Source organism: Corvus cornix, chromosome 4, assembly GCF_000738735.6.
Source record: "Corvus cornix cornix isolate S_Up_H32 chromosome 4, ASM73873v5, whole genome shotgun sequence".
NCBI lineage: Eukaryota > Metazoa > Chordata > Aves > Passeriformes > Corvidae > Corvus > Corvus cornix.
In genome coordinates this window covers 64,982,307-64,994,514 of record NC_046334.1, presented here as the reverse complement: position 1 = coordinate 64,994,514, position 12,208 = coordinate 64,982,307, and the positions used below count along the sequence as shown (strand labels likewise).

The 12,208-nt window shown below is 48.2% G+C and overlaps 1 protein-coding gene across 1 annotated transcript in view; it reads left to right on the top strand.

Annotated features, from left to right (window-relative positions):
- NAT8L (N-acetyltransferase 8 like) overlaps window positions 1–9,442 on the top strand; it is a 33,133-nt gene extending 23,691 nt beyond the window's left edge. Inside the window, 1 exon segment of the mRNA XM_039551149.1 lies at window positions 2,016–9,442. Within this exon segment, the coding sequence (XP_039407083.1) occupies window positions 2,016–2,383 (368 nt within the window). The 3' untranslated portion in view covers window positions 2,384–9,442.
- Window positions 9,443–12,208: the final 2,766 nt, after the last annotated feature.

The window sequence follows — 12,208 nt, the reverse complement described above, 5'->3', positions numbered from 1 at the left end:
GATCCAGTTCCTGCTAGGATGGACAGGTGTGGGAGTATGGAGAGGATGGTTAGAAGGGCTGGGAATGTGAAGGGTTTGGTGGCTCTGCTGTAGTGGGTATGTCCAGATTTGGGTTTTAAATATTCAGAATACCTCAAAGTACCAGAAACGTGCCATTTTACAAATGTGGGAAGTGTTGCTGAGTGAGCTTTAGCAGCCTCTCAGGTTTGGTGGGCACAGAGAAGAGGTGCTTGCTAAGAAGAGAAAATAAGGAATAAAAGTGGGAAGCAGTCGTGGAAGCAATTGTGTAACCTTGGGTTGAGAGGAACCTAGGTTGTATCTCTGGTTTGACGGAAAATGAGGCAGACTTGCTGAGGAAGCAGCTCCAGGAGGAATTGCTGTGCATGGGCCTGGATGAGGGGGATGTGACTGCTGTGCCACCAGCTGCGGCTCAGTGGACACCAGCTGATGGCTCCTTTGTGGCACCTTTGAGGGCTGCCTCAGGACTGGGGCCCCAGGGAAAAATCCCACCCCTGCTCCCCAAGCATGGGAAAATTCCCAAACCTTCTTTTTGGGACTACGCCACAGGAGCAGTGGCCATGAATGTAGGGTGAGGATCACTGTGGCCCTGATGTTTGGTGTGCTCGCTGTGTGCCCAGAGGAGTGATGGATGGGCTGGGAAGTGAATTGGGCTCAGCCACCACGTGATGAGCAGGTTAAAACCAGCAGTGAGCTCTCCACCCTGTGATTTGTACGCAGAGGGAGGGCGGCTGCTGGATTTCAGTGCTTGTAGGTGTTCATCTGGGGTCATGTCTGAATAAATCACGTTCTGAGATCCAAGTGAGTGCTGGAGAACAAGTTGCACTGTCAACGCGGCAGCAGACCAGAGACATCTTAACTGCTCATGATAAATGGGTCAAAATGGGCCCTGGTGTTTTAAAAATTAGCTGTTGGCCTAGATAGCAGTAGCACAAGGATTGCTTGCAGTGGAACAAGAGTGAGCGTGGCTGGAGCTGCGCATTCCGCTGAATGTGGGGGTGAGCCTGGTGTGCTGAGGTGAACCTGGGCTGGTTCCCCACGCCTTGTTTGTACCCAGCTTTTCCTTGGAAGCTGAGCTGTGCCACAGGGAAGCGGGGAAGACCTTGGGCATCTCTTTCAAATGGTTTCATAGAGTCACAAGGTGTATTTGTCCTGCAGGCAGCAGCTGCAAAGGCGCCTCTACCACCCCATGCTTTGCTCTCCTCCAGTGACAAAGTACTCTGAGTTGTCTTACTCATGTTTCCCCCTGGTTTTTGAGGAAGGGTGGTCCTTTACCCCCCCTGGGCTGTGTAACTCTGGTCTTACAGAGATGTGCCGTGCATTTGGGTTGGAGCAGTAGTCAGAGTTGGTGCTGAAGATGGAGCTGCTGCCCAAGTCAGGTTCTCTTCTGCTTAGCACCCAGGAAGAAGGCCATTGCCTGCACCAGGTTTTTCTCCTGTCATGGGGTCTTCTTCCTCTGGATGAAGACATATTGCTCCAGAGCACTGAAAGTCAGTGCTTTTTATCTGGGCAAGAGACCTGTCAGTGCCCATGGTTGGCTGCTGTATTGAACAGTGGCTTTCTTGAGTGATGATTAAGCAACTGGTCAGGCCACACCTTGAGTACTGCATCCAGTTCTGGGCCCCTCAGCTTAGGGAGGATGTTGAGATCATGTCCAGAGAAGGGTAACAAGGCTGGTGAAGGGTCTGGAGCACAAGTCCTGTGAGGAGTAGCTGAGGGAGTGGGGTTGTTTAGGCAGGAGAAGAGGAGGCTCAGGGGAGACCTTACCACTCTCTACAACTCCCTGACAGGAGGTTGTAGCCCCTGTGCATTTTCCTTGGGAAAACATTTCCTTCACACTGTCAAGGGAAAAGAGAGTTTGGTCCTTAGTTATGGAGGTCACCTGTCCCCATGTGTGACCGGTGATTTTGGACCCTGCTCCCAGATGTGTGTTTGGCAATGGGCATTTATCCATCCAGGGTGGCCAGTGACTACATGTGCTGCTTTATCTCCCACAGGCTCCTGCTTCTGGGTTGCCGTCCTGGACGGCAACGTAGTGGGGATCGTGGCAGCACGGGGCAACGAGGAAGACAACACCGTGGAGCTTCGCCGCATGTCCGTTGACTCCAACTACCGCGGCAAAGGGATCGCCAAGGCCCTGGGCCGCAAAGTGCTAGAGTTTGCCATGCTCAACAACTACTCCTCTGTCGTGCTGGGAACCACGGCCGTGAAGATGGCAGCCCACAAGCTCTATGAGTCCTTGGGGTTCAAGCACGTGGGTGTTGTCGAACATTATGCCCTGCCAGGGATGACACGCTCCTTACTGGAGAGAATGTTTTTCCAGGTCCGCTACCACCGCTACCGCCTGCAGCTGCGGGAAGAATAAAAAAGCCCCCAACCAACCAAAACAAAACAAAAAAGTATTTTTTCCCCCCTTCCTCCCCCTTCAAAAATAATAAATTACCCTTCTATTTCTCATCACCGTTGATTTGCCAGTTTTGGGTTAGAGTTTTTGTACCCTCACGTCACGTTTTGGTTTGCTCCGTTCAGCTCGATGGGCCGGCCGAGCAGCGCCCCTTCCTCGCATGCTGTAGGTGGTGGTGCTGGGAGTCCTGCGACCCGGCGGAGCAGAGCAGCGGCCTCTCCTTCCCAGGTACCTCCGTAAAGCACAGAAACTTACTGCAAAATAGTACAACTGCTCTGGTGTACATAGTCCTCTCCTTTTCCAAGTGTAAGATAACATAGTGATGCATTCATAATAGTGCAGAAATATTACTTGAATGCAGTTTTCAGTATTTCACACACCAGTAAGTAGAATATGCATTCCTCTTACCGTAATCTACTGGTTAATAGTTTTCAGAGAAAAGGTGGGGGGCACGCCCTGCCCCCCCACCCCAACCCGCTTGCTACAATGCATGAAGAGGAAAGCGCGTGCACGCACTCAAACACATCGCACTGCCACCACGGCACTGGTGTTGCACTTTTTTTGGATGTGCCTCATTCTGCCAAATGTCTGAGAGACCCTGGGTGCATCCAGTAACCACGACTCTTCTCCACCTCCCCCTCCTTCCTAAGCCAGCACAGACTCGGACCGGCTGAACTGAGCCCCATTGTACCATAGTGTGAAGTTAAGATCAAACCTAAGTATCTCCTGCGCTGTTCTGTAGCCACGCGTAACCTGCAGTCCTGGGCCAGACTCCGCATGTGCGTTGGACTTTCTCTTTGCTGCCTTTTGGGGGTTTTTGTTTGTTTTCATCTTATTTTTAAGGGTTATTTTTTTGTTGTTGTTGTTATTTTTAGTTTTGGCTTTTGCTGAATGGTGTCGTTGAGGCGTAATGGAGGCTGCAGTTCCTATGGCAACACATTTGCACATTAATGTGCGCACCAAATCTCACCAATTCAGAGAAGCAATGTGTGACAGATAATAGCATTTGGGGAGCGCCGGGGTGGGGGGGAGCGTACTTATTATCTTAACCAGCTGCTTGTTTGATAAATGTAGATGGCCTCACTGCAGCCTTCCATCAACGGTAATTAACTGCTTTAATGATGTCAGATTTGTGAATTGTACAATGCAAAAAGCAATGCAAAGCAGATTCGGCATGTGTCTGTACCCGGTATGTATGTACAGTGCCTGCCAACTAAAGAATAACCAAGACTACAGCTTCTTCTAGCCTGAGATATCAACTTTTATAACTTATTTAAACAAATAGCAACTTTGCATGAATTACATCTTGGGGAAAAAGAAGACTGGTAGGTTTTAATTTTTAAAGCGTGGTATCAGAGGTATTACAGAAAACCATTTCTGGCTGCACTTAATTTTCGGTGGGTAGAGGGGTTTGGCTCTGCTAATACATTTAAAGGGAAAACCCCTTTAGTTACTGGGAAAAAACAATTATTATTTTATCAATTATTATGTGTGTGGTGAGGGGGGAACCCTCCCACCTCATCATGATGGAGTTGGTGATGGGGTAGAGCATGTGTTAACCATGCTTGCAAATACAATGGAAGAGTCAGCAGGAGAGCCCCAGGAGGAAGGAGCCTTGGGGTGTGTGGAGAGGACAGGAGCCCTGCAGCAGATGGAGGGACAGACAGCACAGACCTTGGACATGGGGTGCTGTCTGTCCCACTCCTACTGGGAGCTGCCCTTTCCTCTCCAGCCGGAAGCTTTCCCAGCACTGAGATGTGGCCGGTGATGCTGACAGAGAGCAGAGGGGCTCAGCCCATCCCTGCAGGGCCATGGGCCAGTCACTGATGCTGGGGACGGAGGAGCCACTTGGCACAACCCCAGTTGCTCTTTCAGTGCTTGGCTCAGTCCAGCCTGTGAGGAGTCGGAGGGGCTGAGTCCCAGCGTGTGTCCCAGCAATAAGGGGGTAATGAGGATGGTGAAGGACACTGTAGCAAGAGACCATGAGTTTAATTAACAAAATTTCTGTATGGGGCACTATATTTTTAAAAGTCTTTCTATGCTGTACATTTCTCCTGAAGCTGAAATAATGTACTGTTGGTAGGGGTTCTTGTATAGTGTACAGAAATCGGCAGAATATTTTCTTGCTGCATTCAGTGATTTATTAACCGAAGTAAAACAGACAAATATAAAGTGTTAGCAAAAGTTGAAAGAAAAACAAAACACAAAAGTTTGTGCCTTTTTTAGTTTATTTTTCTGTTGCTATATAATCACTGCACTAAAACCTTTCCAGAGGGGTAAAAAAAAAAAAAAAAACAAAAAACAAAAACTAGTCTCTTAATAAGGGAGGAATATGTAAAGTCTAAATTGATCATTAATTTTTTTTATTAGGCTATTTAATTAAACTAATGTTGCTGGTTTTATTTGATACCTGTGCCTTTGTAATAAAACTCCACATCCTGTCAGAAAATCCAAACCTGGAATAAATCCCACCAGATCCCACAGACACAGAAGTACCGTCAAGTTACCAGTATTTTCTTTTAAAACGTGTAAATTTTAACTGATGATATTACAGTATCTGATCGTAATACCTGTTGAGTTTCCTGGGGAAGAGGTGCTTTGGAAAGGTGTGGCTTTGGGGGTGCTGTCTGCATTCCTCCCTGGCACATGGAAATGCACTGATAAGGATTGAGTTGTTGCCAGTTGGCCGATAGCTGCCAAGAAAATTTATTCCCTTAAGGCTTCTGCCAGTTGCTTTGTGACCAGGCTTTTTGGAAGAAATCCAGCTGGTTGCTCCCAGCTCTCCAGCCAGGACAGCTTGTTTCTGAAGGAAAGGGCTGACTGCCAAATAGGCTGGGATTTGCTCTCCTTGGAAGAGGGAGAGGGCTGCCAGAGCTGTGTCCCTGGTAGCAGTGGTGGGACAGGGGTGCACAAACTCCTATGTTGTTGCTGCTCTCCCCGCCCAGAGCTGCTCTGAATAGGATTAGGCAAGGATGGACTTTAAAGCACTACACGATACTTTTGTTTTGTCTGCATTCATGGAAAGTTTCCCTAAATGTGATAGCTCAGGCACAGCTCTGGATTCAGGGTTGCTGGGTTCTGGACCAGGCTCACCTGCTGCCAGGGAAGTGTGTGGGCAGGCCACAGTGCAGCTACAGGGGGACACATTGAGGTCGAGCTGCCTTTGGCAGATCCATCCCTCTTCTCTGCATCTTTCAGGGTGCACTGGTTTAAACAAAGTGCTTGGAGAAGATCAGTACAGCCCTTTCTCTGAGCCTGAACATCATTTCCTGACTCTCCTCATCTGAGTTCAATGGCTGGATGGGTGAGGAGCAGCACAAGGTGGTTGTGGGGTTGGTCCCGAGCAGAAGAGGTGGTGATCTGGACCTACTGCCAGTCCATGAGTTTTGATTCCAACAGAGACCCACATCAGTGTGAGATGGGAGGGGATTTTCCTGATTTATTTTGGGGGTTTCTCTTTCCAGCGATGATGCTGGCTAGGAGTGTGTGGAAGAGTGGAATGTCTCTTGGGTTTGAGCCTCTGCTGGTAAACATGGTGGCTAAGGAAGACCAGTTCGGATTCAGGTGGAGGATGTGTTAGAGATGTGAAGGCACTGCCCATAGCTGCTCTTACTTTGCAGTGCAGGTGGGCTCTCACAGCCCCCTGCCCTCATGCTGCCTGCAGAGATGCATTTTCCTCACCTGGCTGCTCTCTCCTTAGAGTGGGGCTTTTTTTTTTGCTAATCCCTGTGCACTAGACACTGCTCAAGTGTCCTTTGCTTGGAGGGGCCTGGGACAGAGCCCTTGCTCCCTGAGGAAAGCACTAGGTGTCATGTCCAAAAGTTAAAAGAAAACAAACAAAGGAGGAAGGAAGGGAAAATTTGCATTACTGTGGCTGAGGTCCACAGCCTTGGGGTTGCCCCAGCCTTCCAGCACAGCCTGGGTGGGCCATTCCCAGTGGAGTGAGTGGGAACTCCCTCCACATCCTGAGCAAACTGGCATCTCAAGCACATGTCATATTTGGCAATAAGCTCTCCGAGAAGCTTGGCCCCGAACAGATCCAGGCTGATAATGCTAAGCAATCAAACCAACAAAGAAAGTGGTTTCTAACCTAACTTGAAACCCTTAAATTTGTATTTGTTTTAAATTCATGCTGTGTTTTCCCTCTGTGCAGCAGACAGCACCTGCAAGATGCTTAGGAATGGCAACCGTGTCTCTGCTAGGAGATGCAGAAAGGTCCAGGGTATTGCCATCAGTGGAAAGCTGTTCTTTTCCCTCCCCTCCCTGTCCCCATGCAAGATGTGGGATGCTGTTTCTGAGAAAGCCTTCACCTTTCTCCAGAAGTGATCCTGCCTCGTGGTCCTGTGTGTGGGTACAGCCTGCAGCACTTGTTTCAGAATTGCCTTTCAGCAAATGCAAGGACAAATGACCCTGGGGACAGATGTCCCCAGGGTTGGGACCTGGGGTCATTTTGCCCCTGTGTTCCTCCCCATGGGAAATGAGGATGATTCTTTAGGTCATGATGTCAGAATTTAATAGTCCCTGTGTAGGAGAGGCAGGACTAAGGGTCAGCAGGTGACAGCTGGGGTTGGGATGTGCCTGGTGGGGTCCTGGTGCTGCACACCTGCAGTGGGAACAGGAAGCGTTTGGTGCCAGGGGGGTCTCGGGCCCTGTCCCTGCTGTGGCCAGCTGGGAGAACAGAAAGTGCTGTGGTCAGAATCCCCACGGGAACTGTGGTTCTGCAGAACCTTGTCCTGATCCTTGCTGCTGCTGTTGCTCACTGATCCACACCCGTATGTGATGCAGGTCTGCTGCCTTTTAATTTGCCAGATTTGCTGGCTGAGGTGCAAATGGGTAGAAACTGACTGCAGGGACTTCCAAATTGCCAAACACACAAAGGCAGGAACCAGCTCTGGTTACCTCTGAATTAACAATCTCACTTTGGGTGTGCTAGGGCCTGTGTTTCATTAGTGCTGGTGTGATGCTCTTGGTATGCACTCTACTTAAAGCTTAATAAAGGCATTTTAATTCCACACTAACTGGAGTCTTGCAGTGGAATATACTGTACCACATAAAGAAAATGAAGTAATGCTAAGTGTTAAATAAGCTTTAAAATGCAAAAGGAAAATTTTTGGGTTTTTCTCCCTCAAAATAGATCCACATAGAATCTTGAGAAAAAATTGGTGTGCTCTTGCATCCCTCAGTCATAGAGACTATGCAATAGAGCTTATGCTTATCTCCCACCAAAACCTGTTACCCAAATGGTGCTCGGGAGTACCTTTCATTAAAAATAAACCAGATTAATTTGAACAACTGAGAGTTTAGTCAAAACACAGTATTGTTTAAAATAACAAGCTCCAAGTCAGAATTTGGAGTTTCATCACAGTTAAAAATCATTGTTCAGTGCTGTCTTTGTATTGCACAATGGTCACCTGCAGGAGAGAACATGCTATTAACATCTAAATAGTAGAAGACAGAGACCTAGTGAGACCAAGAGCATAACAAATACATAATGCAACTGTAAATTTATTTACGAGTAACACGTTTGAATGCAGAAGCAGCTACTTCTATGTAAGCATAATGAAATTATAGCTAACATTGTTTCCAATTTCTTTTCCTCCAAAGCTTAATCCTTTTGCCTTGTAATATGTATATTTGATTTTTTTTTAATGTAATTAGGTTTAACAAAGCATCAGTTGCTTTGTGAGTTGTACTTATGATTGTGCTGGGCTGTTAGCTTTAAGCAGTTTGTGTGCTTGTATTATTTTATTAAAGCAAAAGTCTTCTTGAGACAAATGCAGTAAAGGAAAAAAATATTTTTGGTAGTGTTAAGCAGATGTGTGATATGCATTTGGAAAATGTCCAATGTCAGTTTAAAAAAAAACCAACAAACAGGCTAAATTGCTTCCCAGAACTGCTCATGTTTAAGGCAGTGGCTTACTCACTCACGTCTGAATAGAAACTTGGATTCCCCCAAACAGCCCCTTACTCTGCATCTCCTCGCCGTTGTACAAGACCAGTGTGAAATGAGTCTTGTGTTTTCTATGTTCAGCATAGTCTGTACTGTACTTTGTAATGGGAAGTGGCTACAAGTCCTCAAAGAAAAAACGAACCTATTCTAAAACAGCAATAATTACCACTGTAAAGCAAAAGAGCACGTGGGGGAGAGCCCAGGGAGATAGTTAATGAAGGTGATGCTGTTAGGAGCACACTGGCAGCAGCGTGTTCCTAAGGGGTGCTGTTGCACCTGGGGAGCAGGATTAAGTACTAGGGAAGGCCATCAGTCTCTGGAACTGGATGTCACCTTGGCAGAGAACCTGCCCATGTGGGGTCCCTAGAGCCGAGTCATTGTGAGCCCTTACACAGTGCAGGTTTTTCACCAAAGTTAAGGGTGAGTTATTGCAAGTGCTGTTCCTGGTGGGACAGACATAAGGAAGAGCTGTCAGAGTCACACAGAGGAAGGTAAATGCTCATTGCCGCAGTCTTGTACCCCAGTGCAGTCTGCTACTGCACTTCTGGGGCTCAGCAACGGCAGAAAATAGAATCAATTACTCTTATTTTCTGTGGAGGGAAGCAGGAGTCAGCTCTGTTGGAAAGCTGTTTGCATACCATCAAGGTACCAATGCAAATCGTTCCCCTGGCGTGGTAGGGTGTTAAGATGTGTGCAAATTATACTTTGGTGTGCTTTAGGCTTTTGAACTCCAGCCTACAAAGCGTGACCCCGATGCAGCGAGGTCTCTCCATCGGCAGAGCCCCGGGAGCCAGCCAGCTCTCGAGGGACAGCAGGGTGTCCTCAGGCAGGGGCAGGCGAGGTGCTCTGGACAAATGACTTGTAGGTACTTAAGTTCTGTTCCTGATGGCCGCTGTAACTGTGAAAATTAACCAGACCTGCTGTGATAAATTTGGTTATATAAGGTTTATTTGGTTAATTTTTTATAAGTGAAAACTGAAAAGATGAAAGAGAATTGTAATATGAAAGCAACTGCTGTAAATAATGTACGAATGAATAAAATCTAAAAGTTATGTCAGTTTTTTCCTAAACTGTACTGCTGTCAAGTTACTGATGTGCAGATGTTGCCTGCATCTTTTCCAGCTCCCCAGTTCCAGGATGGGCAGACACCACTCATTCCTGCTTCCATTGATAACAGGGATATCTTTTTGTGTCTCATGCGTGTCCTTAGATTGCATTTCCACGCTATTCCAGCTCATACTGCCATGTCCAGAAGCTGCCCACAGTAACTGTGGAGAGAGCCCTTCTTGGGACCCTGCCTGGCCCTGGCCACCACGCCCAGGGCTGCCTCAGGCCACCTGCCTGGTTGAGTACTCACCCCAAATCCCCCACGAGATCAGAGGTAGCCCTGAGGAATGTGCCACTGGAGCAGAGGACAAAACAAAACCACACAGTGTCTGCTCTCTGCCACTAAGGCCATAAAGTGATGGAGTGAGAGTTATTGAGGAGGATGTTTTCATGGTGGAGGTGCATCTTGGGGGTTCCTCAAGCCACAGAGGCCCCTTTTTCTTCCATACACCTGTGCATTACCTTAGGTAAAAAGCAGCAACGATGGGCTGCTCCCCACTGTTTGTGTGTGAAACCTGCATGAGGCTATTTCTAACCAACTCTGGAGCACCTCTGTGAGGCAGGGAATCACTGGTCTCCCATTTGGGGAGGGGAAACGGGACTTCAGCCTCCAGTCACAGTTAGATACAGTTGGAATAAACTGATTACTGCTGGAACAGCCTCTGGGGATGTCTGTTTCTGAAAACCAGTTTCTGATGGCAGTACAAGTGCTGCAGGAGTGCCCTGCCAGCCAGCAGCTGAGGGACACCTACCCAGCAACACCCCCCTGGCAACCTGGCTCTGGATCACCCAAGCAGCACCCCCAGGGCCATCACCGCCCCGGCAGTGCGGGCTGAGGCTTTGGGATGCGCAGGGTTATCTGGCGCAGCAGTCAGGCAGCGATGAGGAGCACAGAGTTAATGCCTTTGCCCTGTGGATCCGGCCCCTGTCATTTCCCTGCCGTATCCAGAGGTGCAGACCCCGACAGCACTATCTCGCTCAGAGGAGGTGTACACAAAACACCTTCTGGGACTGATAGCAATGTGTTCTGGGATTCGGGGCGGCCTGGGGGGGAGAACAGCTCTAAATTCATGCATGTGCACAAGCTTAATTTTATACCAGACCTAACAAAAACGCCACCTCCACCCTTAAAACTGCTTTAGTGAAATAACAGAAAAGTGGCAACAAAAGCTGAGTTGGTTTTAGAAGCTGCTGCAGTGTGGGTGTGATGTGTGCCTTACAGCACCTCAATTAACTGCTAATTGGGCTCAAACTCTCCACTAATCGGGCACACATTCCTGTCCTGGATCTTTCATCCCTCATGGTGAATTGCTTCAGATGAAAAAAATCGAATTCAGGGGGACAAGGACTTTGCCTCCATACCCTCTGTTCCCAGGCACATATCTCATGCTTTGGATGAGACAAGACCTCATGATCCCTTTCCCTCTTGCTCCCAGCACACCCACCACCTACGTACACCTTAATGCCTCCTAAAAAGCCAAAGCAAAGCAGCAATACAGGCCCAACCCAGGCTGTCCCTTCTGCCATAACCATGGCCTCTCATCAGGGGCTTGGTGCTCTCCAAAGAAAGGAAGAAGGTTGCAGCTTAACCAGGCAGGGAGGACCCCAGGTCTGCCAGCTGAGCACATCCAGCCCACAAAACTGCTTTTATCTTGGCCACACAGCTGCAAAATATTCCATCTGTTTACTTACCTATCCAGCTATCTACATCTCTCCCTCCATCCATTCATCCATCCATCCATCCATGCTGGCCCACCTTTTGCCAAGAGACAGAGTTGTTAAGTCCCCACATAGGCTCCCACCACTCTCCACCACAAGCCCACTGCTTTCCTGTGCAGCTCCTTGCTGCTGGCTGGGTTTTGTCAATCAGGTAGGCTGAGTAAATGGTGCTGTGGCAAGTTCTGGGGGCCTCTGGCTTTCCTCCAGTCTTCCCTGTGTCCCTACAGCTGCAGGGGTTGGGGTGATTTAGTATCTAGGCTTCACCAGGAGTCATAAATGGGACCTCCCTACACGTGTCTCAGCAGCAAGGGCTGACCAGCAGCAACAAAGGTTCTGTGACCCTGTGCCTTATGTTGTGTCTCATTTATTTCAGACTCAGGTGACTGGGTACATTCAGTTGGGTGTACTTGGGTGACAATGTACTTGCAGCAGTGCAGGGTGAGTGTGCTCATGTGCCCAGACACTCAGACCCTGCTCCAGGCTGCGTTTCTGCTCCAGCAGCAATTCCCTTTCACAGGACATCCCACCACCACCACCACCACCTGCCAGGCTGACGAAAAGCTCTCACACGTCTGCTCAGAGTCTATTGCCAGAGTCTGCTTGGAGTGCTCCTGAGGGCCTGCAGGAGTCAACATGAAGTTTCTTTCATCTGTCGAGTCTTTCATAGAGCTTTCTGCCACATTTCTCTTGTGACTCCCTTAAGCATTTCCTTGGTTCACAACACCCCCCACCATCCTCTGTTACACAAATGTAAGTACCACAGTTACCTCCCCTTCCATTTTAATATATAGGAAATCCTCATGAGGGTGAAGGTGAGGGTGTCCTGTCCCAAAGATTACCATTATTGCAGCTATTTACAACACTACTGCCCAAATTTGTCAGGAAATCAGCCTATTAATTTCTTCATGGTAGGTTTTCATTCTTTTCTGTGCTTGACTGCATTTGCAAAGTCAATAAAGTAAATCCAGCACCTGATGTCTGTTATAACAGAAGAGGAATGAGTATTGTAG